Raw genomic sequence first — 24,839 nt, forward strand, 5'->3', positions numbered from 1 at the left:
ATAAAATTTAAATGTTCAACTTCTTCATTCATTAAAATAGAGATTATTAAAAATTAAAAGAGAACATTGATTATAATTGAAATTATTCAAACGCGATGCATATGAAGCAGTTCATTCATTAATAGCTATTGTAATAAAATATTTCGGTATTTCAATATTACATTACATTGTTAAAATTTTCAATACCTACTCGTTTTTATGAATGCTTGAAACAGAAAAAAAAAAAAATAAATAAATAAATAAATGTACACACATTTTTCAGACCACTCCCGAAAAAAGCTGAACATGGAGCACCCATAACGAGCAACAATAAATACGACCTATTGTTCGGCGTCACGACCAGCGAGGCTCTTTGGAAATTCGCTGAGAAGGATGTGCATCAAGGATTCGAGGGTGAAAGGAGAGACAGGATCATCAGAACTTATGTCAGAAATGCTTACGTCTATCATCTAACGGAAATATTTTATACGGTTAGAAATTTCTTTCTCTTTTTCTGTATACTTCAACATTTTTTTTTTTTTTTTTTTTATTCATAATATAAGACAATTAAACATTAATTTATTAACTTAGAGATTATATTATTCGCACGTATTAGAATTTCTTTTGTACTTCGAAATTCATTATTCACTTCAATTTTATTTTAATCATAATTGAAGTTGATGATATTGATTCGCATCCCTCGAATTACGAAATAAATAAATCTATCTTTTTATCCTTATCTTTTTAAAATTTAACTCCCGACAATTCAATGTCGAAATCTCGTCGAATAATTTCTTTTTCATTTCTTTTTATTTTTTCCACGAGATTCGTTTATTTAATTTTACGAAATCGAAGGAAACGTTGCTACTTCCAGTCAAGTTAATACAATATCTCAATGTTATCGGAGAATTTTTCAATAAAAAAGAAAATAAAAAAAAAAAGAAGAAGAAAAAAAAAAAGAATCGAAGGAAATATACAGAAGGGTTGTTGTTCAGCTGGACAATGCTTATTTTACAATTGCATTAACCTTTAATTACTTATCTCTTGTATCCTCTCCGGACGTTCTCTCTACTCGATAAAATGAAAATAACGGGATCGCCGGCGGGCGAAACGATAACCATTGCACAAAACGTTCACACAGGAAAGGCATCAGTATACAAATTGTAAAAATCGTCCAACCCCCTCGCGTACTCTCCGCAGCGGCATCATAATTCACAAATTATTTTCGTATCACGAGTTACGGTACGTCTCTTGGTCGTAATAAATATTTAGATATCTATACGTTGTTCCGTTATCTACGAACGTTCAATGATCGATCGATCTCGATGGAGATAAGCTGAAAAATAATACAAAAAAATATCTACATCCACGTAACGTGACTGATTTTATATCTTGACAGTCATTCATTTTTATTTTTTGTTTGTTTGTTCGTTCGTTCGTTCGTTCGTTCGTTCGTTTATTTATTCTTCTCTTTTCTTTCTTTCTTTTCTTTTTTTTCTTTCTTTTCTTTTCTTTCTTTTTTTCTTTTCTTTTTTTTTTTTCTTTTTTTACTTTGTCATATCACATGTTACGAACTTATAATTGTAATATTTTTACAATTAAAAGTATTTTCAAAATGAACAGCAAAACGAATTTTTCTTACTGTTTAATTATTGTTTAATTAAATGAGAACGAGTTAACAGTTCAATATATGCATAAATATATATATATATATATTTTTACGTATATATATATGTATATATGTATGTATGTGTATACTGTAGTTTCCATTGCTCTCTCGATGATTCGTTCATTTCGTAAATTATCAATTTTTCTAGGTCGTCAACGAATATTCCGATTGGGAACGGACGGTACAGCATCCGGTGAATACAAAGGACGCCTGTGTCCAGGCATTGAGCGACGCGCAATTCGTAGCACCGCTCGTTCAAACTGGTGATCTTTTCACTCTGAGGCACACGAAAAAGCCAAATAATCCTCACATCGCGCCATCGCCCGAGATCGAGAAGGAACCAATGCCAAAAACGTTCTTTTACGTTTTTGATTATCAGATGAAGGACGGCGATTATCCACAGGTAAGTGGATTATAAAATTTAATTCCATTTCATTTGTTTTTTTTTTTTTTTTTTTTTTTTTTTTTTTTTTTTTTTTTTTCTTAGAAATAATAATATATTCGAAATTTCGTGATTGATAGACTTTAAGCTTTTCATTAAGCTAACAATGTTATTTAGGAATAATATTAAATGAATGAATGAAGAAAAAATGGACAACTTTTCTCTCGCGATTAGGTGTATGCACTGTGATAATTTTGCATACGTCGATAGATATACGTCGAAGTTGTTCGCAATTCGAATGCAATTAACACGGACGAACTTTTATTTACCATGACGAAATTTTTTCAATACTAGGGGTCGTCGAACAATAAAACATACACACGTAGAAAAACGAAACGCGCAACTCGCGCCGTACACAATGATCGTTATTGTCTATCCACGGAACGTAATTTTTCAACGAAGTTTCCGGTTATCGCAGAATTTACAACGCGAAGCTTTTCAATTAATTAAGCGATTTCTCGTAAAATTCGCAGCCTCGAGGGTAGTTTCCCGTTATCGGAACATTTTTTTCGGAGCTATTTCAATTTCGTCATTGGAAACGATAAATTTAGTGCTGAGAGAAAAACGTATGATTTCAAGCTGGCCGGGACAAATGTTTTTTTGTTTATCTTATCTCTCTTTCTCTCTCTCTCTCTCTCTCTCTCTCTTTCTTTTTTGAACTATATAATATTAAACATATTAAATACGTAATTGTTTGATTAAAAAAAAAAACTATCAAATTAATTCGTATCTATATTAAATCGCTCACTCGGTATGAATTTTTTGACAAAAGAGAAAAAGAGATCCTTTTGAAGAGAAAAAAAATTTTCTCTCCTTTACATTTCTTCTTTCGTTATGTTCTTTTTCTTTTCTTTTTATTTCTCTTTTTCTAACGCAATTACATGTAACATTGAAATATTTATCTTCATTATGTGCACATACGTTGCATATGCTAACATCGTCTCCTTTAAGTTTATATGATCGTTGAATAAAAAAAAAAAAAAAAAAAGAAAAAAAATAAAATAAAATTAATGTAACAATGATAGAACGTATAAACTTGCAAAACGTTTATAAGAACCACAATACGTGTTACCGAATGGAATTACTGTGGAAGCGTTTCATAACGTCGGCACACACGTGGTTAGTACAAGTAGTACAACTCGCTCGCCTCTGCTACTCGCTGAACTAGTATAACGTTCTAACCATAGGTAGGTGATTCATGGACGCGCATGAGACAGAATCGCGTACATTCTGCCGTGCGATAATATACGACGCGTGCATATTCGTAGTTACGCATTAGTTTCTCTCGTTGCCGAGAATATCCATGTATTTAGATATACACGCACTCTGTCTTTTTCTTTCTCTCTCTCTCTCTCTCTCTCTCTCTCTCTCTCTCTCTCTCATTCTGTCTCTCTCTTTCTCTCAACACGAAAGGACACAGAAAAGTATGCACAAACTGGGGCCCTCCTCCCCCCAGTTTGTTTTCTCTAACGAACAATGAGCAAAGTTCTTTCTTTTTTTCTTCCTTTCCGAGCTATCTAAATAATCTGGAAACTGCAAAACGAAGCAAAAGAAAAAAAAAAAAAAAAAAAAAAAAAAAAAAAGAAAAAGAAAAAGAAATAAAAAAGTGAAAGAAGAGCGTAAATAAGAGAGAAAGAGAAGTGTCGTTCTTTCTTCTTTCATTTCTCAGAAAGAAATAAATTTCTCATTTCAATATATTTCTCATTTCACTTTTTTTATTCGCATTTTATTTATCATACTTATTACCATCACTTTACTTTCGTTCAACAACATAATATCTCACTTTGATCCTACCCTGCTTACTCTTATTCTCGTCATCTTACCTTATCTCACTAATATAAATATTATTCAATCTTCGTGGTCTTCCCATTAATTTAATTTTACATTTTGCATCCATTTAAGTGTGTACTTTCTTTTTCCATCATTGGGCTACCTCACCTAGAAAAAATTTTATAATTTTCTATCTCTCTCTCTCTCTCTTTCTATCTCTCTCTCTCTCTCTCTCTCTCTCTCTCTCTCTCTCTCTCTCTCTCTTTCTGTTCCTCTTGTGAACTACACTCGAGCCTCCATCATTTTTCATTCGCAAGAGCGAGACCAGGATACAAATTGTAGACGAATTTCCACGTCAAAGGAATTCCAACGACGATGATACAAGTTTTCTAGATGCATCGTCGACCATGCGACGATATTATTCGTTGCAACTTCACCCGCCTCTTTTCTGCACCAGACGATCGGAGAGAATCGACCAAATTTCTAAATTCCATTAAAGTTTTTCCCTACTTTTACGTTAGACGAAAGACGAATGACGTTTCAATCCTTCTCACTCACACATCACACTTCCTATGACTTTTTAATCTTATTCTTTCTCTCTCTCCTTTTCTGTTTCTCTCTCTCTCTCTCTCTCTCTCTCTCTCTCTGTTCCTTTTTTACTTTTCTTGCATAATGTTTTGTATCGGGTCCAAAATTATACTCAGTAAAATTGCAAATCGCAAATTTCTAAAAAAAAAAGAATGATAAGAAAAAAAGAAAAAGAAAGAAAAATACAGCAGCTTAATTCTCTGATGTTTTCTCTCTTATTTGTCAAATTCGAACATAACGTTGAACATATTTCATATATCAAGGGGACATCGTTATCCTTCTACACTCCATCTTCAAGAATCGTAAAAATGAAGTGAAAACCATTAACTCCGTACCGTAAACGTGATAAACATCATATCGTCGCACGCCAACGGCAAAGATTTTCTTAGAAAAACAAAATTTTATATGGAAATGATTTGATATTGTTAAAAAATAAAAAAAAAAGGAGAAGAAGAAGAAAGAAAAAAGAAAGAAAAGAATCTTACGTTTTACGATCGTAATGTAACGAACCCTTCGCGCATTATTTAAAAATATATTTCTTTATTAGATTCCGCAACAGTATTTCGGTACATAAATTATTCCTTTCACGTTTTCACTGTGAGAAAATCTCAATATGGTCTTTCTTTATGACTACCGCAAGCATTCTCGAGCAGTTTCCACCCGCTGATTTTCTTTACGGAGCTAATTAAGGACGAGTACGGCTTAATGAGCGCGGAAAAAGATCCACCTTGTAAAAATAAAAACGCGTTGCGTCTCGCGAATAAAATAGAACGAACCTCTTCTCCGCCATCATGAAAAATGAAAGTGAAGAACCTCTTTTTCTTCCTTCTTTTTCTATCCTCTTCTTCTTTATTCTACTATACACGCCATCTTATTTAACGATAATTCCTTCTCTCGCTTCGGCAATGACGTTATGTTCATCGAATGCTTTATGTACATATTTTTTTTTTCTCTCAATTTTTCTCTGAAGATAATATTCATTGAAAAGAAAAGCGATGTCTATGCTTGAGATAATTAGGATTATATATTATAGTTATCTACTAAAAAAAAAAAAAATATATATATATATATATACCATTCATCCTATTCTTTTATCAAACCGTAGGATTTTAAAGATTTTTATCCATTCTTTTTATCTTTTCTAGGACACCAAGTATACTTGTAAATTATAGAAAAACTATATATATATAAATCATTCGACGAATATAACATACATATATATATATATATATATATATATATATATATATATATATATATATATATATACATATACATATGTGTATCATATGTTTGATTACATATGTTACTTACCACAAAACCATAACAATTCATTTAACTCAAAAAACATTCAAATTAATTCCAAAATCAATTAACGAATTGTCGAATAATTAATATCTCTGCAAATAGATTATAAATATCGTAGGAATTTTGCGTTTTATGAAACAATACAAGCTCTACAATTTGACGTTAATTTAAATCCCATTAACACCTGTTGAAAATCGATCGAGTCGTCCTATTGAAGAAATAAATCTTTCAATCTATGGAACTATTTCATCGTTTATCTTTCTATATCTATATATACAAACATATATACATATATATATATATGTATCTATCGTTCTATCTATCATATCTATCTATCCATAGACGAACACACGTATGTAGGTTCGCGACGAGAAAATAATTGGGCGATAGGAGAACAATGGCCGCTGCTCTCCTAAGCTTCCCAAAGCCGTCACCCCTCTTCTCCTCCTCTTCCCAGTCAGCAACTCATCCCGCCACCCTCCACTCCATCCCAACCCTCATCGCCTGCACCTCAATCCTCCCCTAACTCACTCCCTTCCATCCGTTTGCTACTGCCCGGGCAATCCGAGCATTGTTCCTCGGGGTCGGTCGTCAGGATAGATCCACCGGCGTTTCCGCTTACGAAGAATCGGAATGATTTCGCGGCTGCACCGGCTGGACGAAAAATCTGAAATGGCGGGTCAGGAAAGCGCAAACCGGCTATTTCCATTTCAATTTAAATCCACTATCGTCCCCGGACCGTCTCCGTTACTCCGTGCATAACCCGTATGAATGCTCGACCAGCGTGAATGGACCGAGATGTGTGATCTATCCTATATAACGATGCAGTTAGATCTGTCCAATGTCTTTATAATCGGGACACACTTCGTACATAAACTTTATTATTATTATTATTATTATTATTATTATTATTATTATTATTATTATTATTATTATTTCGAACAAATTTGAACGGATATAGGATTATGCTGATAAAGAATTTTCGCTCTAAAACGTTCAGAATAATTTACGTATTTCTCGTGATAACATCTGTCAACTCGTGAAAAAGCTGAACTATATATTGAAAAAAAAAAGACTTATTTTTGATATCGTTGAACATTGTATTATTGATAGATGAAAAATATTTCATTTAAAACCGTTTATAATAAACATTTATTTTACCTTTTTTTATCGGTCATATTAAATGGACTCAAAGAATTTAATATACGATTAAAATGGATTAACATATATATTACAAAATAATACTCTTGTATAGAAAGGGAATTGATAGTTCAGAGAGCCAATATGTATTTATCTATATGGTATATCACAAATCATGTAACTACATTAAACACTGTAATATCCCTTTAAATACTGTGAGTACTGATATACATTTCTGTATACTGGAATTACAGAATTACGATGCAGGGATCGAGAATAACGTCAATAAGATATTCATGGGAATATCGAGTAATTACCTCGTCATACCATGACCTGTGTTTTCACATTAATCGAAGCCTATGTTAATGATCGATATCGTTGTCGCTTTCATTGCTTATAAATATATTATTAATTTCTATTCTATATCCATTTATTTCTCTTTAAAATGAAAATCGTACGAGTTAGAAAAAGAGAAAGAATAAAAAAAAAAAAATATATATATATATATATATAATATCAATTTTATGTTCTATATAAAATCGTTCTTAAATATTAAATATCTTAAATAGTCAATGTCGCTGGAATTAAAAAAAAAAAATAAATAAAGAAAAAGGAAAAAAAAAGACAAGAAAGGAAATAATTGAAAAAATATAAATGAAAAGGAAGTAAAAAGAAAAGAAAGTTCGTTCGGTAAAGAAAACAAAAAAAAAATTATAATCGATAGGGGAAAAAAAAAAAGAGAGAGAGAGAGAAAAAAGAAAGAAAAACATAAAAATGAAAAAAGAAAGAAAGGTCTTCATAAAAGAAAAATCTCTCAAAAAGACCGAGAAAATCTTGTTTATCGACGTGACACCGCATTAAGGACGAGAGAAAGCGTTCAACTGGAAAGGGACGTTAAAATAATAGCAAATAAAATAGTGCGGTCGCGTAGCTCGGTTTGGTCTTCGACAATTCAACCTGCTAGTAATTTCGTAAGATTTTCAGGGACAATTCTTCGATCACGAAAGAAAGAGATAAAGAATCGTAACAAGAAAGAAAAAAAGAAAGGAAGAAAGAGAGAAGAAAATGTTTGATGACACACAACATAAACGATTTTTCTTTTTTCCTTTTACTTTTTCTTTTTTTACTTCTACTACTTCTACCACTTCTACTACCTTTTCCTTTTCCTCTTCTTCTTCTTCTTCTTCTTCTTCTTCTTCTTTTTTTTCTTCTTTTTCTTCTTCTTCTTCTTCCTCTTCCTCTTCTTCTTCTTTACCACCATCTTCACCGGTATTTCAGTTCTCGTATTTCGAAGGGAACATCTTTCTCCTATCTGTTCGAACAACCAAAGAGTAAATTACCCGTATCAAAGCGAGTTCGAAGGATCAACTTTCAACGCTTCGATGGTCGTTAGTTGGTTCGTCAGGACCTTGCTAAAGACGCTAGGTGTTACAATCCGATTAACGAAAATACAATTTTAACCGAAGAAATGACCGCAAAATAAATAAGATAAAAGTCAATCAATTGATACGATTAATTTTATCGACAGTGTCATAATAAAATTTGCACTTTATCGGAATGTCTACTTTAATTCATATATCCTCTTAAATATATATATAAAATAATATAAGTATATATAAAAGATAGAATGAATTAAATCTATATATAAGAAAAAAAAAAAAAAAGAAAAAAAAAAAAACTCAATAAATATTTAATTCGATTGCATTGTAAAAATAACAATGGAATGATTTACTTTGAATTTAATAATAATAAAACGTGGTAAAGGTATATTTAAACAAATGAATGTTTCATAAATCAAAATAAACATATATTCGTGTATAATATAAAATTATAATGTATATAAGAATAATAATAATAAAAATAATGAATATAATTATATGCATTTATATATCTATAAATGTATATAATATAAAGATTATATAAACATATACACACACATATTCGATTGATTTATAAAACCTAAATTATATATATATATATCGAGAAAAAATTCAGTTTTTTAAATAATTGTTAATATCAAAAATTATGTATGTTGATAGATATTTAATAAAATCGAAACGTTTAAGACTCTTCTTCGTACGACCATCACACTCACGTGCTTACTTTCAATTATCATTCATCGTCCTCTGACGCTTGTATTTCTAATGTTTTTATTTGTTTTGTCTCATTCATACCTCTCTCTCTCTCTCTCTTTTCCTCCTTCTGTTATTCGTTTACCTCGTCATAAAAACATAAACATACATATACGTATATCCATAGCTGTTAAAACAACATTTATAATATTGAATAAAGGTCATTCCGATTTACAAGTCCTTAAACTTCTACGCAATATTGATTTGTTTATCATTCTCGTACAATATTACAATAAAAATAAACTTTCTCTTGCTATAATATATCCTCGTCGACTGATATTAACATTAAGAAATATTTGATCACGCACACAGTAACGTTAACAAATACAACGAACGATCATTTGGTTATGAATTTAACTATTAAAAAAACTTTCTCCTCGTTGGTAAAAGAAAGAAAAAAAGAAAAAAAAAAGGAAAGAAAGGGTCAGAGTAAGAAAAGAAAAAAGAAAGGAAGAAAAAAAACAGAAAATAATAAAAAGCAAGAGAAAGAGAAAAAGCCATAAGGAAACTTTGCATTTTTCATAACAAAATTTTCTTCTTGCGTATTAAAATCTCACACCACCAACAGCACTACTACTACTACTACTACTACTACTACTACTACTACTACTACTACTACTACTACTATTACTACTACTACTACTACTACGACTACTACTACTACTACTACTACTACTCCTATTACTATTTCACCACCACCACTACCACCATCATCATCGACCGTCAACGGGATAAAAGGTTTTGACTCGCGTACATTAAAAGTTATAAAGAACTCAGCCCGTTCGGCACGAACAGCACGCGCCCATCGTCTTTGAAACTACTTCCGGAAACGAAGAACCTTTAAAAGAACCTTGGAGAACAGCCGAGGCGAGAAAAAGAGCGTCGAAGGTAAAAAGAGAAGAGAAAAAGTTTCATTGCAAACTCGTCCATCGAAAAGCATATCTACGAGTTAATAGAATAAAAAAAAAAAAAAAAAAAAAAAAAAAAAAACAAGAAAAATAAACATAGAAAAGAAAAACGAAAAGGAAGGAAACGAAAACAAAGTAAAACCTATCGATCGCAAGTAAATTAAAAATTGTTATTAAATAAATTTTTCATTAGATACATTCGATACTCCGGAATTAATTCTTTCGGATATACATATTTACTATTTTTCAATAATATATACGCTTTCAATCGGGTCATTCCAATCACGTTAATTTTTGAATCACTGAAAGCTCTCAAATGAGAATCGTACGATTATAATTAGAAACGATCGTACAGTTTACATTACGCGGTCCGATAAAAGCCATTTCAACGATCGAAATTACGATGCGAATTTGAATAAAACGATTCGTTTATATCACTGATATTCAACCAAAAAGTTCGACAATTATTTCTGGATAACTGTCTATCCAGTTGCATTCCACAAATCCACTGGTTTTCACCGCAAACTCGCATCTCAGCTTAACGGAAACGCGGACATTACGAGAAACTCCAAAATTAATAAACGACCGATCTCCCTGATCGATTCTGGTGGTCTGTGGATATCCAGAAGATTTCACTAACCAACGTAACGGGAATTACCCTTCGATAATTAATACATCTTTAGACGGAGTAAGCCTCAAAGAGTATATGCCTAAAATTTTAATCGGCCAATACCATATATACGAAGTCCAAAACGTGAATTATTCGTTAAAATTTCGATTATATTTCGAAATATATCTTTTCTAATCAAAATATGATTGTTTAATCATAAAGATATTGTTTAAAAAAAAAAAATTTCTAATACATTTTATCTTTTAATTTTTCTTAAATATATTTTTCCCTCTCGTTTCTTTTTTTTTTTTTTTTTTTTTTTTTTTTTTATCTAATAATAATCCATAATAATGTATCCTTAAATATATACGCCCAACTATATAAATTAATAATAATAATAATATATATATATATATATATATATATATTTTATTAAAACTGTGCACATTTTCAGTATTTGATAAAACGATTCATGTTAGCAACGGTGAGTAAAATCGTAGTCGTTGCCTGATGAGAATAGAAGCCTTAAGCTACATCCTCATCTATCGCTTTCGTATCCTTTTGTCTCCCTTCCGTTTTCATCCTTGTCGTCCTTTCAGAGGACTTTAAACTTGTCGTTGGTACAAAGACGACGAGTAAAGCGGCTCGAGGCACCTCCCAATTCTTCCATAGATTCCCACTGTTAACGGTACATTTCTTGCTCGTCTACGAACTTGGTCTATTAACTTCACGGGCCACGAAGATATTCTCCAAAACCGCTAAATGTGCATCCGCAATGAGAAACAGGCTATCAACCATAGTTCTGAAACCTTTATAATCAAGTACTGAAGTTTCAATTAAAATCTCAACCTCCAACTTGCTAAGACTATAATAACTCTTTATCAAATTAAAAGGATCGATTGACACGAGTTCAATCGTTGTTTTTTTCTATTTTCTTTGTTTCTTTTTTCTTCTGTTTTTTTTTTTTTTTTTTTTTTTTTTTTTTAAGTATCTTTTCCGATCACTCTTTGATTTATACGTATCGACGAATTATTTCTTTACGAAGTATAAAGTATCGAAAAGATTTTTAATAGGACGATAAAAAGGGTCCTTTTTATTTCTAAAAAAAAAAATTAAATACCGTTTCAATTGTACGTTCTTAGTATTAAAAACGAAATCATTAACTTAATGTCAGTATGTATATTAATCGACGTCTTCTATGGTTACGTGTAAAAGAATAAAATCCTCTAAGATAGATATAAGATAAAAAGAAAAAAAAAAAAAAAAAAGAAATAGATCGTTTTGTTAAGTCACTGCTTATAATAAGAAACGATGCAAATAAAATCCATGATGCAAATAAAAGAGAGTAATTAATTTTCTTCATATTGGTTGAACTCAGAATTCTTGTTTAGTGAAATATCAGAAAGATTGTGAATTGTGTGGACGTTATATGTAGTATCACATCGATTTGTTTCAACTCGCATGCTGTTCCACGACTTTCCTCGAGTTCTTAGGTCGCATGAAATCGATAAAGAAAAACGAGACTGTAGCGTTGATTAATAGATCGATTAACCTTTAACGAGAAAGTGAAGTCGAAAGATAGTGTCGAGAGATAAAGCGAGTTGTAAAATACCTAAAACAATCAATAACTGAACGGTTAGTAATCGTAAGCAATCAAGGAGTAATATCCTTTTCTAAATTAACTATGTTAACCATAATTGTTAAACATTTTCCATCGAGCGAGTGTGCGGATCTATATAAAGTTTATTTATATAGATTAAAAATAAAATTTCTATTTATTGTCTATTTATTCTATATATTTATTTCTATTGACAAGAATTCATAGAATTTTAATCAATTAATGAATCGTGAAATAAAAACTTAAAAAATTATAGTAATATTTATATAATAATATTTTTTTAATAGAGACCGAGATAAAAACAAATGATTTATTTATTATTTTATTTCGAAATAAATAAATAAATATATATATATATATATATATACAGATAAAAATTAATATTACAATATAATTTACAGTAAATTAATAAATAAATTAATAAATAAATGATAAAATATTTTGTGTTATTTTTGTTATTATGAAATCTTCCTTCTAATATAAATACTATTAGATTCGTGTGGATTAAAGCGATGAAGAAGAAGAGTTGGATATAGAGAGATACATATAAATAGATAGAGAAACGGAAAGTTAGAAATAGGGAAGAGAGAGAGGGAAAGAGAAAGAGATAGAAAGGGAGAAGGAAAAGGAAGAAGGAATAAGAGAAATCGTAGAGAGCATGGATAGGACATAGAAACCAAATCCAAAACGCGAACTTGCAAGGGCAGTGTACGTGTCGCGTATCCATCACTGTCTAACTGTAGAGAAGGTTCATCGAAGTTGTTTCGCCAACTGGATTTCGTCATTGTCGAGAATCCAAGCTAACACACGAGATATACATACTAGTGCGGCCTCTAATACCATTAATTTCATTACAGAACGTAGGTACATTGCGCGTTTAGATATATCGGACCGATTCTACCTCCTCGTTTCCTCTGAATTTCGACTGAGTTTACGATTCGGAACAATTTCTCTTTCCTCCTCTGAAGAAACTCCTTCTCCCTTAACGATTTCTCTCTTCTTACATACTTAAGTAAGTATTTACTTTCTTGCCGGGTTTATCCCGCAAAAAGAAGTTTTAAATTGAAACTCTTTAATACGTATATTAATAATAATCGTAGGAGGTATAACTTTCTATACGCATAAGGGAGCAAAAGTAGTTCCTGTATATCCCAAAAGTTAAGCTTGAACCGAGGCTGAGTTTATTTATCGTTATGCTTATTCTATACGTTTACTTCCTTCCTTGTTTTATACATTTTCTATAAGTATACACGTGACCGAATTCAAGGAAACTCAATGTCCCGAATAACCTCCTCCCCCCCCCCGCCGCCACCCCCGCTTGTTTATGTTTTTCGTATGACTTCATAACGCGCATAAGTAAATATGTACTATACGTAGTAAATGCTGACAAAGCAAATTCGTTTCGTTTGAAAGATCGTGAATGTATAGAAACACATGAGTCAAACGCATAATACGTAATACTTTTGAGGAAAAATCTTTAAGAAAGAGAAAGAGAGAAAAAAAGAAAGAAAAGGACAAAAGAAAAGAATTATTTTACGTTAAAAGTATTACGTGGATATTTATATATAATATCGTTTCATTTCTCTTGAGATTTTTCTATTAATGAAATGTATATGTATAAATGAAATTGAAATAAATTCAAAAGTATTGTATTGAAATATACATTTGCTTTATGGACAATATCCTTATTTACATTACAAAATGTAGATGTTTGCGAATTCTTAAAGCTCCAAAGATAAGGGGTATTGCAAGAGCTTTCAAGCTGAAACGCAGTTTCAAGATTGCAGGAGGTTATCAAATGAATAACAGGAAATACGTTTAAGTTTCATGAGCTTTTTGTCAATATAGCATTTGTCTTTGAAGATTGCGAATGAGACGATTACAAGACCGAATGAAGTTAAAATACTATCGGATTTACGATCACTCAAACATTTCAAATTTGCGAAATTTCGAACGCACGAGAGCATTATGACGATTGCGGCTATGAGGATACAATACAATAGGAATAATTTATAATGAACATTAAAGCTTCAATTGAAATTGTTAATTATAAAAAATTACGATTTAAGAATGGAAATAAATAATATCTAATCGAAGATTTTTGAATGAAGTACGATCAAACCGTAATCGAATTAATAATTAATCAACTAAGCAAATCGATTATTAATTATCAATGTTAAGAAATTTATATTACAGGAATATAACGAATAATAGGAATGATTCAATTGAATATACATTTAAACGAATCACTATTCATTCGATAATAAAATTCCGTGGATAAAATCTACTCGAATTAACGCAGAGAAAACGAAGTAAGATCTTTCTTTAATCTTAATGCATTTTCTTCTTCCAGTTTTTTTTTTCTTCTTCCTATTACTCTTAAACTCTCCGACCCCAATTCTGATCTTCCCTTTTTTTCTCTTTTTTTTTTTTCTTTTTCTTTTCCTTAACCTACTTCTTCTCTATTCCCTTTTTGTGTGTACCTATGTATAATACTGTTGTACCATTTACAAGATAATATACATAATCCAGGAATAAAAAATATTCTTTAAAATCTATTACCTGATATTAAAAATTTAATGATTTATTTATTAACTTCAGGGATAGGAAAAAAGATTACATTGTATGAAAATTGTATTATCCAAAAAAAAAAATTAACAAAGAAAAAATAAATAAATAAAAGAAAAATAAATGATCAAAGTCTCATTGAAATTATCAGCAATTTCATCCGCCATGAAACATTTCTTCTGTATTCAATGAAAAGAAAGTCATTCCGTCTGGGAATAGTTCTTGATTTAGACGATATAGTCAAAAGTATATATCGAAAGGATAGATAACGTAAAGACGATTGCTTCCATCGTGCGAAAGGACTCGATCTCGAAGCAATTTCGTCAGTTAATGGTTCCTCGATACGGTGAAATCGAACCTATTGAATGCGATCCTACTGAAATAATGGTGGAACTCTGAAGAAAAAACTAATTCGACGAGAATCGCGATACTTTTTGAAAATCCCGTATTACCATCCTCTACGAAGTTTTGTTGAAATACATAGTAACCACGTTAGAAATTAATTTCAATCGAAAAATATCGAATCTAAATTATTTCATAAGTATTATACTTGAAATTTAAAGCCATACCCAATAGTATTTTTCATTCATAATAATTCACTCCTCTCATAACGTTTTATTATAAAATTAAATTCTTTTATAACAACGCGCAATGAAGTAAAAATGATACTCTTTTACACATACTATATTCTATTTTTTTTTTCTTTATTTTTTTTTTTTTTATTTTATTATTCATTTTATCATGACAAAAATTAATTTTCACCTTATATCCATATTTTTATTACGAGTTATACTAACTATAATACATTATTTGTACCAATATAAGTAATACTATAATTTCACATTGTTCAACTTTTTAACAAATATGAAAAAAGAAAGATCGATTTCAAGGTAATACCGTATCTACTCGATTAACTTTGTTCGATCGTAAATTTTCCAATAATAATTAATATTTTTTATTTCTTTTTACTTTAAGGATTTTCATTTATTTGTATAATAATTTTTACAATGATTCACGTTCAAGTGTTTCATCGAAAAATAATTTCTTTTTTTGTTTTTACAAATTGAAATTATCTACAAACGGAAAACGACGTTTAAATAATAAAGTCTTATTTGTACGAATAACTTTATGGAAATTAAAAAAAATAATAAAAAAGAAAACAAAAAAAAAGAGGAAAGCTTCTGTTTCAATAATCACTCTTAAATGAATAATAAATGTTCCATCGAAATATCATTGCTCAAACGAAGCCACGAATTTTTCGGATAAACATTCTAATACGATATGTAAGGCTTTGCAATGAAATATTTATTCGATTTCAAAGCGAACAAATGTTATTTTTTCTTCTCTTTTTTTACACTTGTCGGTAAACGAAAAGAAATTAATATGTTATTTAAAACATAATATTATTTATAATAAAATTATTCTTATCAATTCAAAAGTTATGATATGATTGTTTTACATATCTTTTTGCGCAAGTGCGTATTGGTACATCTGTTCTTGAAGAATTTCTTACAATGAGACGAACGACGATTTAAATTTTTATATTGCTATTTAAAGTCTTTCTACCTGAAATTTAGAACAACTTCTTTTGTACTACAAAAGACTAAGAAGGAGAGAGAAAGAATGACTAAATACACAGGGAGAGGGGCCAAGTACCCCGGGGGCGGGGCTAATATAGTAGGGGGCGGAGCTAATATAGTAGGGGCGGAGCTAATATAGTAACAGGCGGGACTAATATAGTAAGGGGCGGGGCCAAGTACCCCGGGGGCAGGGCCAAACTGGTATGGAGGCCGGACTAAACTGGTAGGGGCGGGGCTAAGTATCCTCGGGGGCGGACCTAAAGTAGTAGGGGTGGGTCTAATCAAACATGGGGTGGGGTCAAGTACCCAAGGAGGCAGGACTAATCTAGTAGGGGTATGGCTAATCTGGTAAGGGGCGGGGTTAATCTGGTAAGAGGCGGGGGCAAGTTCCCCAAAGGGCGGAGCTAAACTGGTAGGGGCGGGCATATACTATGTATCTGTGTCTGTATGTATGCATAGAGAGAAAGTCGATAGTGGGGAACATGTTTTCGTGGAAAAAATCTCTTGGAATTTGTATCCGAAGACCCAAAGGACCTGTTTCTCTCTCTCTGTCTTTCTCCTCAATTTTTTTTTTGCTTTATCCATCTCTCTCTCTCTATCTTTCTCTCTCATTGACAAAGTTCGAGGAAGCTATACACCTGTAACCAAACGAACAACACTCATGCTCTAACGGCCATCGGCTTTTTGGAAATAACGAGCTCAAACAAACGCCAGGTGCTTTATAACTCTTTCTCTCGTTTCAATCTATATATTCTCGTCCTAATAACGTTACCATGAATTCCGCGAGTATCTTATTCGTAGATCGTTGTCTTAACGTTGGGGCTACGTAAATTTGTTATTCCCGATTGACGTTCGTTTTTCTGCCCTCCCTTTCCCATTCCCCCTCCCCTTTTTTCTTTCTTTTTTTTTTGTTATTGTTGTATTGGAGCGAAGGACAGAGAGAGGAGGGTAAGAACGGTTCGCGAACCTCTTGGACCTTTTGGGCCTTTGGATCAGGGGCGATCTACTACGTGACTATGCGAACGAGTCGAATAAATGTCGTGTTGTTGTTGGTTCTTTTTCTTGTTTATTTTTCTTTTTCTTTCTTTTTTCCTCATTTTTCTTTTTTTTGGATAATATTTATATCAATCGTTTGTTAGAGATACGTTTCTATATGTTTCTGTGTAATCATTAAGTGCAAATTGCGATAATGATGTTTTCAATAAGAATTCATTGTTAACGATAATGGCAATTCGTTCTCGTCGACGTTATTGTTATTATAAAAAAAAAAAAAAAAAAAAGTAAAAAAAGGGAAAATGAAGAATTTTTTCTCTTATACTTAAAAGATATTTCTTCGTTTTTTTTAAGCTACGATAAAATTTTTCTTCTTTTCCTTTTTTTTTTTTTTTTTTTAATTTTATTATTCATTTTATCATGACAAAAATTAATTTTCACCTTATATCCATATTTTTATTACGAGTTATACTAACTATAATACATTATTTGTACCAATATAAGTAATACTATAATTTCACATTGTTCAACTTTTTTATAAATATGAAAAAAGATTAACGAAAGATCGATTTCAAGGTAATACCGTATCTACTCGATTAATTTCCGTCGATCGTAAATTTTCCAATATAATTAATCATTTTCTTAGACGTTCTCAACGACCGTCTTTAATTTACTTTGATTCGCTTCATCTTTAGAAAAAGCAATGTGCGGATGAGAGGAATGCACGGGAGCCCGCCCTTTCAGTTTTTAGTTCAAAACGTTCGTTCTGTTTTGTTTTAAAACGTCGCGTTTTCTTATAGTAACGTAACTAATCTCGCACGAAAGGAGTCGCCACAGAAATTGAATTACTCGTACGTGTCCTGTGCCAAGAACCAGATAAATTCGCCACTGGGAGACGTTTGCCAGAGCGACGACAATCTTTCCGACATATTAACGCGTTATAGCTTCGAGCCCGTCGTACACGCCAACGTGAGATCATAAATCCTCTTGCCTTTATTGCGTTGGCATTAAGAAACAAAAGGAACGAGACGGACGGAATAAAAAAAAAAGAAAAGAAAAAAAAAAAGAAGAAAAAGAAAAGAAAAAAAATTCTTTAAATTTATCAACTCGCAATATGGAATGTATACACGTTGAGATTTTTATCAAACAAATATATTGTCGAACGTTATTATACGATTTATTTCATTATTTATATTTTTTATATCGAATGAAATATTTCAATTCACCAATAACAAAAAAAAACTTTCGTTGTTATGTTAACTATTAAATAGTGCATAATTAAATATATATTAATTCAATGGCATTCGTAATATTTTTTACTTGTAAAATATTTAAGATAATTCGTTGTAATGTTTTGTTTCACTTTAAAAACTTAGTTCGTCCTTATAAATGTAGAGCAAAAGTTATCTTAAAAACGTTTAAAATAAATACTTTAATGAGATTGACGTTAAACGTGTTAATTGTTTGTAATAAAGAAATATTTTAATCGATCGAACGTTTAGAATATAAATTATTTGTAGAATCTGAAATTTTATTTTTACGTAATAACGATAAATATTTTAAAATATTTAAATAGATAAATCAAACGATTATCCGTTTAAATTGTTTCTCTACATTTAACTTACTCTTTAAACTTTCTAGATTTCTTTTCTTTTCTTTTTTTTTTCATTTTGTTTTTTTGTGTTTTTTTTTTTTTTCCTTTTTTATTTTCACTAAAAGAGAAAAATAAAAGAAGAAAGCTTTCTCGTCGAAAGGTGAACGGAAGAAACATCAATGATTCCGTGCTCTGGAAAATCGGAAAACTCTTTTCTCGCCTTTTCTCTTCCATTTCTTTCAACGTTTTCCTAGGTTGCACAAATATTTCACGAGGCTCGGTCACAGTAAGATAAACTGCTTTGCAGAAAATGGGCTCCGTTCATGGTGAGGAGCTACCTTTCGTCTTTGGCGCCGCTTTGGTAGACGGATTCGCACACTTCCCGAAGAATTACACGCGATCTGAGGTGGCACTATCGGAGAGCATCATTCAATATTTCGCCAATTTCGCTAGGACTGGGTAAGTCTTCAATAATTTCATTATTAATCCTAATTATTCCCGATGGACTGTAAAACACTCTCAGATCAATTTTGAGCCCAATTAAAACAATTTGCGCATTGCATGATGCATGAAATTTTTTCTTTTTATAACAACAGAATTGAAAATACATTTTCAAAGCTAATGATTATTATTTTCGAAATTTCAAAGAATATACGGTATTTATTTTAAAGACAAAATTATACAGTCTGTATAAATGACAGCTGTTCTAAGTGCCTGAGGTACTTCAGCGCATTCCAAATGCATAAATTGAAATTATTTTGAGGTATGCACAAGTAAAGTTAACCTACTGTTGAAATTCAATTCGTTTCTAAAACGGTATAAAAATTCGTTTGTAACGTCAAAACCATAATCATATCATTGACGTTCTAATATTCATTGAAACGAACGATATATTGTATCTATTTACAAAAAAAAAAAAAAAAAGAAAAAAGAAGAAAGAAAGAAAACAAAATTTCTACCAGAACATATTTTTTACCCCCTTATATTATTAATATTAAATAAATCATATTTTTATAAATTAAATTTATTATTCGTGACAATAGATAGTATATCGTATCTCATATTCCATTCCTCAAAATATAAAAGAAAAAAATGCCAATTAACGAGTTACGAAATGAATATTAAAAAAAAACATGCCATTCGATATTATTGGATTATGACTAGATAGATAGATATTTCATTTGCACACATAAATCACGCAAATATTATTTGGTTACGTATGGTTTAATCAAAACTAACATCTCTGAAATCTGGGAGGGATTAAGTGATTACATCATTAGGATTTGAATATTAATCAATCACTTGTAATTATTTATTTATTACGCTTTCGAACAACATTTTGCAAACTAACGTATAATATATCATATATACATGTGTGTATGTGTATGTATATATATCTGTGTGTGTGTGTGTGTGTATATATATATATATATATATGGTATTGAAATATATCCACGTAGTCATATCGTCCAAGATTTCAATATAACTTTATTCCATTATAAACTCTTTGAAGATATTCTTTGTTCTTCTGTACCAGATCGAATCCTTTTATAACACTTGCGGCGTGTCGTTAGTGAGACAAGAAAATTTGCATTCCTATTAGAAATTCAAAAAGGCCGCATAACATCTCAGCGTCGTCTCGCTTAACCGAGCTCGTTTGATAACGTATAGATACGAAGATGGGTGCTTCATTTCGACGGAATCGAATCTTTCAAATGATACCAACTATCGCACGGCATTCGCCAACGTGCCAATCGTGATTTGCATGGTTACCATTCATTTCGATATTCGCGATTATCGCGGTAAGATCGACCGTTCGTTCATCTTTTAAATCGAGTTCGTTAAAAAATAATGGCTCGTTGTCAGTTAACCGACGATAGGAGCGATCTCCTTTTTTTTTTCTTCCTTTTCATCTTCTTTTATATTTCTTTTTATTTTCTTTCTTTTCTTTCTTTTTTTTTTTTTTTTCTTTTTTATAATCGCGAAATAACTTTTCCGTTTCTTCGTTTCTCCGTTCGTACAACGACGTATGGTTGAATTTTCTCAATCGTTCTCGAAACGAGTTCACTCGTTGGATACGCGAATCGAGTTTCATGAAAAATCGAAAGATACTGTAGAATAAAAGAGATAGAGAGAAAAAAATTGAAAGTGAAAAAAAAAAAAAGAAAAGTAAAAGACAAAATAAAAAAAAAAAAAAGAGGATTGAAAAAAAAGAAAACAATAAAAAAAGTTGAAAATACAGAGAAAAGTAGATAAAAAAAAAAAAAAAGAAAAAGAGAGAGAGAGAGAAAATATTTTTTTTTGTCCGCGGTCACGACGGAAGGAACGAATTTTCATCTCGCTTCCTCATGAATATGGAAAATTAGACCTTTCCGGTAGATAGGTCTCCTCGTTTCTTTTTTAACGCGCTTCCCGTAAATTGATTTCGCACGACGCGGCTGGTACGATGCTATTCACGTGACTTGTTTCTAATTCCAAGAGGAAACGAAGACGAATGGATGATGTTCTTTGTCAAATCTAACGAATATTTATTATATAAATCTAATCTAAACAATTGAATAATATAAAGATAGACATTAATGTATTTTCTCGAACGAAAAACTAAATTTTCTTGATCCAGTATAATTATTTCTCTTTATCATTCATTATCGTTTATGTTTCCCGTCAATTGTTTCCGTTCAAACGAAAAAATATTATAAAAAAAACAAAACAAAAAAGAAAATATATATATATATATATATATATATATATATATATATATTTATATTTATTAATTTCCAACATTATTATTTTTCTCAATGAGATTATTACTATCACGTTTTTTATCAATTATTATTGTTCTAACGTAAAAAGGAATTGTCTAAATAAAAACTAATATACGTGTATAGTAATTTGTAATAAATATATAAAATCGCAATTCTTTTTCCTCAATAGTATTATTATTACATTCTTTTTCGAATTGTTTTAATATATTTAAACAAATTCTATCAAACGATATCATTTTGTAGTACGTACATTGAACTAAATCCAAGCAGATCAATTGCCATAAAGCTTATCGTCTTACAAACTCGACTCGAAACGTTCACGACGGTGGTTCTCGATCTCGAAGAGGAAAGATAACACAACATCCCTCCTTCTCCTCCTCCTCCTCCTCCTTTTCCTCCGTCGTTTCCTTCTCCTCCTTCTCTCGTTATTCCTCTCTCTTGATCCTTCTCCCCTTTTACGTAACATTCTCGTCCACCAACGAACACGTCTGTCTATAGCTTAGGCTACGAACTGCACAAACTCGATCCCATCGCAAAACTAGCAAGTTATTGGCGACATATGCGAAAGTACAGACCCCATACTCTTCATGAATATTCAAAAGTTAGCCTGAAACAAGCCAACGACGATATTTCGATCCGTTCGAGTCAAGTGAAATTTCCTTCGTCCGATAGTCTCAAATTCTCAATCATAAGATTCTCAAACCAATGTGTATGCGCTTATAGAATGATCTGTCAAGAATTTTGCTAGAACAGGAAATCTTAAAGGATCTTCGAACAAATTATTCTAACAAACTAATTTCATTCTTATTTCGTTTTATAGTAAATTTTTTAAGTAATCGTATTAATCGATTATTATATATATATATATATAATATAATTATTTATAAATAATTTATAAACAATTAATGTTTATAATAAATTATATCTATTCGATATAATATTATATCTATATAATATTATATTATTATATCGCAAGCATTTCCTTCTTCTTATAATATAACCTTTTATTCTAATAAAATTTATTCCCTTTTCCATTTTGTTATCACAAGACGAGATTTGCTTCAACAGACGAAAAGAGGAAAGGAAACGATCAAGAAATCACAACACTCACACCTTCTCCTTTCACATGTACATAGTACCTTTATCAAACTAATGGTATTATCCCTTCTTTCGTATTTATAGCCATTTATTATGTATACATGCTCCTTTTCATCGAAATTCTACCATGATTTCTACTAATACCTGCTTACCTTTGACGAAATTTTTCAAGATAATGTATTAATAATTAAAAGGGTAGAGAGAACATAAAGGGGAACTAGAAAGGAAGGAAACGAAGTATAAAATTAAATGAAATTAATCCAAATGGATTTAACGTAAGACTTTTCCATCGTTTAAATCGAAATTCGAAAAAAGATTAACTTTTAATCAAGCTAAGTTCAAAGATAACAATATCCAGATTAAAACTTGATATGATACAAATAAGTAAAGGCTAAATTTTAAAAGAAATATATCAGATTAGATATCTTTCAATAAATAAAATAAATGTGAATATTAAGCTTGATTAGATGATAGATATATAACTATATTAGCAAGCTAATTTATGAACTGTTGATAAGATCGAAGAAACTATTTTTTTTATGATAAATATATAAAATCGTAATTGAATGATTTGAAGATATAACTAAGTATTCTCTTAAAATTAAGCAAGGAACAATTTCTTGATATTATCTATGATCACAAACCAAGAGGAAAAGATTTCTCATATTCTTCTTGAACTCTTATCTACTATTTTCTATTATATATTATTTATATCCTTTTCAACTCGATTCTTGATAACGGAACAATCTTCTATTCTTTTCTGTCACGTGTAAGCTCTATCATTCGATCATTTCTGTTCTTTTTCTGATCGAAAATCTTCGATTCTTTTGTCTCAGGTTTCTGTTACTATTGTTTCTCTTAAAACCTATTTGTACGACTTTTACTGTCCGTTACGTTTCTACTGTCTTTCACTAGTCTTTGATTTTTCTTTCTCCATTGTAGAACTCTCATGTCATCCAAATCGATTATTTCGTTGAACGTAAAATCCGTACTCCATTCTCTCTTTGAGAGTTATGTCATTTAATTAATTAAACGTTAACACTTAATAAAACATTACAATATGATATTATATAAAGAATAGATATTCGAATATTCCATATTGTAATGACTTATCTTATACATATAAAAGATATATATGTATATTTATATATGTGTATATATATATATATATATATATATATATATATATATATATATATATAGTGTTATATAACGCATAGAGCAGGAAGCAATATTGGCGTTTGAAGAAGGAGGTAGAAACCCTTCAAATTTCCCGAGTTTTTCTTTCAACGTCTCTTTTGTTATACCTTCGAGCTTCCGTCGTACAAAGGCAAGTGTCGTTGTACAAGCGCGTACATGTGTGTGTGTGTGTGTGCTAAGTCTCTCTTTGTTTGTGTGTGTATGTGTGTATATATGTGTTTGCGTATTTGTGTATGTGAGAGAGAATCTTTCCTTTGATCAAAACGTTCTATTATTTTAGTAATAATTGGAAAATCGATTGTTTTACTTTCATTACCGTTCGAGATCGATATTAACCAATTGTATTAACTAATCGAATCGATTCTAACGAATTGAAAAAAAGAATGAAATAAATCGTTCGACGCTAACTGTACGATTAAATTTTTATCTTTATTCTTTTCTTTTCTTTTCTTTTCTTTTCTTTTCTTTCTTTTTTTTCTTTTTCTTTTTCTTTTTCTTTTTTCTTTCTTTCTTTTTTTTTTTTTTGTTGTCGTATTTTTGAATATACAGAATGGCTATATACGAAAAGTAAGAGAAAAAGGGAGAGAAAAAGGGAGAAAGAAATAAAAGTAACATGGCTCTGACTCGAAACGATCGATGTAATTGCTATGGAAGCCGGCATTAAATCGTCAATGTAGAGAGAGAGAGAGAGAGAGAGAAAAGAGAGACAGAAATAGAAATAGAGAGAGAGACAGAGAGAGAGAGAGAGAAAGAGAAATAGAGAGAAAGAGAGAGAGAGAGAGAGAGAGAGAGAGAGAGAGAGAGAGAAAGAGAAATAGAGAGAGAGAGAGAGAGAGAGAGAGAGAGAGAGAGGAAGAGAGACGTTATATTGACCGTG

At 30.8% G+C, this 24,839-nt stretch overlaps 1 protein-coding gene across 3 annotated transcripts in view; it reads left to right on the forward strand.

The window, feature by feature from the left end:
* Positions 1-24,839, forward strand: part of LOC124951669 (neuroligin-4, X-linked-like) — a 233,137-nt gene that overhangs the window by 179,578 nt on the left and 28,720 nt on the right. For all 3 annotated transcript variants that reach the window (XM_047500429.1, XM_047500427.1, XM_047500428.1), the window contains exons 8-10: positions 263-470; positions 1,797-2,051; positions 19,207-19,358. In XM_047500429.1, the coding sequence (XP_047356385.1) occupies positions 263-470; positions 1,797-2,051; positions 19,207-19,358 (615 nt within the window). The remainder of the gene's footprint in view (positions 1-262; positions 471-1,796; positions 2,052-19,206; positions 19,359-24,839) is intronic.

This window comes from Vespa velutina, chromosome 9 (genome assembly GCF_912470025.1).
Source record: "Vespa velutina chromosome 9, iVesVel2.1, whole genome shotgun sequence".
Classification (NCBI taxonomy): domain Eukaryota; kingdom Metazoa; phylum Arthropoda; class Insecta; order Hymenoptera; family Vespidae; genus Vespa; species Vespa velutina.